The sequence below is a fragment of the Grammomys surdaster genome, unplaced genomic scaffold (assembly GCF_004785775.1).
Source record: "Grammomys surdaster isolate TR1022 unplaced genomic scaffold, NIH_TR_1.0 192, whole genome shotgun sequence".
Lineage (NCBI taxonomy): Eukaryota > Metazoa > Chordata > Mammalia > Rodentia > Muridae > Grammomys > Grammomys surdaster.
Window position 1 is genome coordinate 2,870,575 of NW_021604637.1, and position 3,497 is coordinate 2,874,071.

At 46.6% G+C, this 3,497-nt stretch overlaps 1 protein-coding gene and 1 non-coding gene across 4 annotated transcripts in view; one reads left to right on the forward strand and one right to left on the reverse strand.

Annotated features, from left to right (window-relative positions):
* The window catches only part of Itgam (integrin subunit alpha M), a 45,505-nt gene extending 43,231 nt beyond the window's left edge, over positions 1–2,274 (reverse strand). For all 3 annotated transcript variants that reach the window (XM_028769439.1, XM_028769437.1, XM_028769436.1), the window contains exons 1-2: positions 2,180–2,274; positions 135–240 (exon numbers count right to left, since the gene is read on the reverse strand). In XM_028769439.1, the coding sequence (XP_028625272.1) occupies positions 135–240; positions 2,180–2,252 (179 nt within the window). In that variant the 5' untranslated portion in view covers positions 2,253–2,274. The remainder of the gene's footprint in view (positions 1–134; positions 241–2,179) is intronic.
* Positions 2,275–3,102: 828 nt separating this feature from the next.
* Positions 3,103–3,263, forward strand: LOC114622902. The gene has a single exon (XR_003711692.1). It is a non-coding gene; the product is annotated as a U1 spliceosomal RNA (small nuclear RNA).
* Positions 3,264–3,497: the final 234 nt, after the last annotated feature.

The following is a 3,497-nucleotide window of genomic DNA, read 5'->3' on the forward strand; positions in this document are numbered from 1 at the left end:
GAGAGGAGAGGAGAGGAGAGGAGAGGAGAGGAGAGGAAAGGAAAGGAGAGGAGAGGAAACATCAATAAGGAAACTCTTCTTCCCCTAGCTTATAGAGAAGTGTGGAGACAGTGGGCTTCCCCTGAGGACTTTACCTGGTTTCGCCAAGCTGGACCACACTCTGCCCGAAGCCTCTTGCATTCTCTTGAAAGGTCATAGGATTTTCAGTGTCCAGATTGAAGCCATGACACAAGGCTAGGACTGGAAGGATAACAGAGAATTAAGAGTCAAAGCAAAGGAAACAATATGGTTAAGAGAACAACACACATTTCTACCCGTGGCCATTCCTGTCCACATTCACCAAAGCTCTGACAGCCCCGGGGCAGGGGTCCACATAGTGTGGGATCTGTCTGTCATGTTTTTGAGACAGGATTGTATATATCCCAGCCTGGCCTGGAACACTACAGTGTAACTATGGATAACCTAGACCTCCTGATCTTCCTGGCTCTCATTCTACTTCCCAAATGCTGAGGGTACAGGGGTGGGCCACCACACCACAGTCCATTCGCTTTTTCTAAGAAGACCAGCTGGTTAAGCAGCACTGGGGAGGCAGAGGCAAAAGTCGAAACAGTGAGTTCTAGACCAGCTGGACTGCATAGTAAGACCATAGAGGAAAGGGTGTTGTTGTTCATGTTGTTGTTCTTGTTGTTGTTTCCAGACAAGGTTTCTTTGTGTAGCTCTGGCTCTCCTGGAACTATCTCTGTAGACCAGGCTGCCCTCAAACTCCTAAAGATCCACCTGCCTCTGCCTCCCCAGTGCTTGGATAAAAGGTGTGCACCATCATACCCAGCTTGAAGAAAATTTTTTCAAGACAGTGTCTCACACATCCTAGGCTCATTATGAACTCCTTGTGTAACTAAAGATCATCTTAACCTCCTGATTCTCCTGCCTCCGCACCCCAGCCCCAGTGCAGGGACTACAGGTGTGCACTACCATGTTCAGTTTATCTGGTTCAAGGGATCAAATTGAGAGCTTTGTATGCACTAGGCAAACCCCAGGCCTCACCTCTATCTTCCAAGTTTTCATCAAGGAATTTCAAGCTGTAGCCAATTATCACAATTTTTGTGGTACAGGTTCACCCATGAGATGAATGAGATTCTTAAGGAATGACATTTCACTTAACTGGGAGTAAAGTTAATATCCTCTATCGTTGATGGATGATAGATGTTTGCCTTTTAAGACCAGTAGCAACCACATTTAACCCACAGGCCGAATGTGCTGACTCAGGCTCAAGGGCCTCTAAGTGCCTATGATGGGGCATGGCCAGTCCCTCTCTAAGCCCACAATGGCCTCTTCCCCCACTGTCACAACCACAATGGTTTACACAACAAAGGCCTCAGTTAGAAATTTCCCTTCCTATGCAAGTTTCAAGTAGTTCCTTCCCTTCTTGACTCACTCTCTACAAAAATAGACATAAAAGGAGACACATCAGTTTTTTGATTCTCAATAATTCAACAAACATCCACACTAGGTTCTTGATAATTAGAACATAAGGCTAAGTAGAAGTGGTATGCAGAACACGGGAGGAAATGAACCGCTGTGCTCCCTGCTGCTGCTCCTTTACCTCTCTGGACCTCGCAGCCTCAGTAACCTCGCCTATGACAACAGCCTCTCAGCGTCGATGGATTTAGTCCTTCATCCATGCACCCCTAACCATTCCTCTCGCCTACCTCTGCTCTTTTTTCTCTCAGAATCCTTTAGCCTTCCCTAAAGCCCTTTGCCTCTCCCCACCTAGCTCCTCCCTGTTCCCTGACCCTTCTCTGCACTCACAGATCCAGAAAACCCCCCTCCTCTCTTGACGCCCCCTTCTGACTTCCATTGGCCCTGCACACATCTGGTGCATAGACCTGCATCCAGGTAAAACACACACACACATAAGATTTTCTATTTAAAAGAAATAGACAAGAGTTGGTCCAGCAAGGTGGCTCAGTTGGTAAAGGTATTTAGCATTAAGTACTGACAGCCTGAGTTCAATCCTCAGTATCCACGTTCCCTAAAGCCCTTTGCCTCTCCCCACCTACTCCTCCCTATGGCCTTCCTCTCCACTCATAGACCCAAAAGATCCCCTCCTTCCCATTCTGAGGGCCTCCTAACCCCTTCTCCCCACCCTGAGGATTCCCTCCCCAAGACCCCAACATACCTGTTACCAGAAGAACTTTAAGAGTCATGACTGAAAGGAACAAAACCCTGGAGATATGTGGACTGTGGTACATCAAGAACCACAGACACTTTGAGGAAGCCACCAAGGCTGGGAGAAGCAAAAATAGAGAAGGAAGAGGCAAGAGCTATGGGCCATTCAAAGAAAGAGGGCGGAGGCTCTACAAGCACCCAGCCCTGTGTAGCCTTCCTCTGGGACATCATAGCCTGCTCTTCCTTGCCACCTTGTTTCCTGGCCCAAACCATCAAGGTTACCACCCAAAGGTGCCATTTGAAACTCATTTACCCCTGGGATAAGTCAAATATTATGGGGAAAAAAAAGATGGGTAATAGGCTCAGTGTTTAGGACCAAACTGGTCTCCCAGGGGACCCACGTCTTGTTCTGGGTACCCACATGGAGGCTCAAAACCGTCTATAACTCCAGTCCCAGGGGATCTGATGTTCCCTTTGGCACTCATACACATGGTGCACACACGTGCATGCAGGGAAAACACCTACATACATATGATATAACAAATCTCTTTCTTATTTAAAAAAAAATAGCCAAGAGTTGTTTCAGCCAGGTGACTCAGCTGGTAAAGGTGCTCGCCACTAAGCACCGACCGCCTGAGTTCAATCCCCAGTATCCATGTGGTTGAAGAAAAGAACCAACTCCTTCAAGCTGTCCTCTGACATGGTACACAGCCACACACACCCAAAGAGTAAAGAAATCATCAGCTGCTAACCACGGTCACATCCAAGACATAGTTTGGTCTTCTGTATATTTTATGAAAGTATCTTGAAAACAGAGCTTGACATTTTTATACACAAGGAACTGAAGGATGTATGGTGACATATTTAACCATTCCTGCCCTGTGGGATGCGGAGTCTATTTTAGGTTCTTGTTCTTAAAAACAATGGTTTCTCGTACCTACCTGGCAGGGAGACACCATGATCAGGAATGTAGTTTTCCCAGGTAAGGCTCAACCATTGCATTTGGGGTGTGCTAACCCCTGTGATTTTCCCAAAGCCAAGACACTTGACTGCATGATTTATGGTATGGGGGACCGTGTTCACATTATCCCCTGGCCAAGAAAAAAAAAAGCGGTTTCTTTACTCTTTGGGGTTCTTTAATTCTTTTGTCTTGTTTACATCTGTTTATTTATTTGGTGTGTGTGTGTGTGTGTGTGTGTGTGTGTGTGTGTGTGTGTGTGTGAATGCTTGTGTGGTTCAACTGTGTAAGTATGAAGGTCAGAGTACAGTTTGCTGGGGTCAGTTTTCTTCTTCCACCATGTGGGTCTCAGGGATCAAATTCAGGTCAT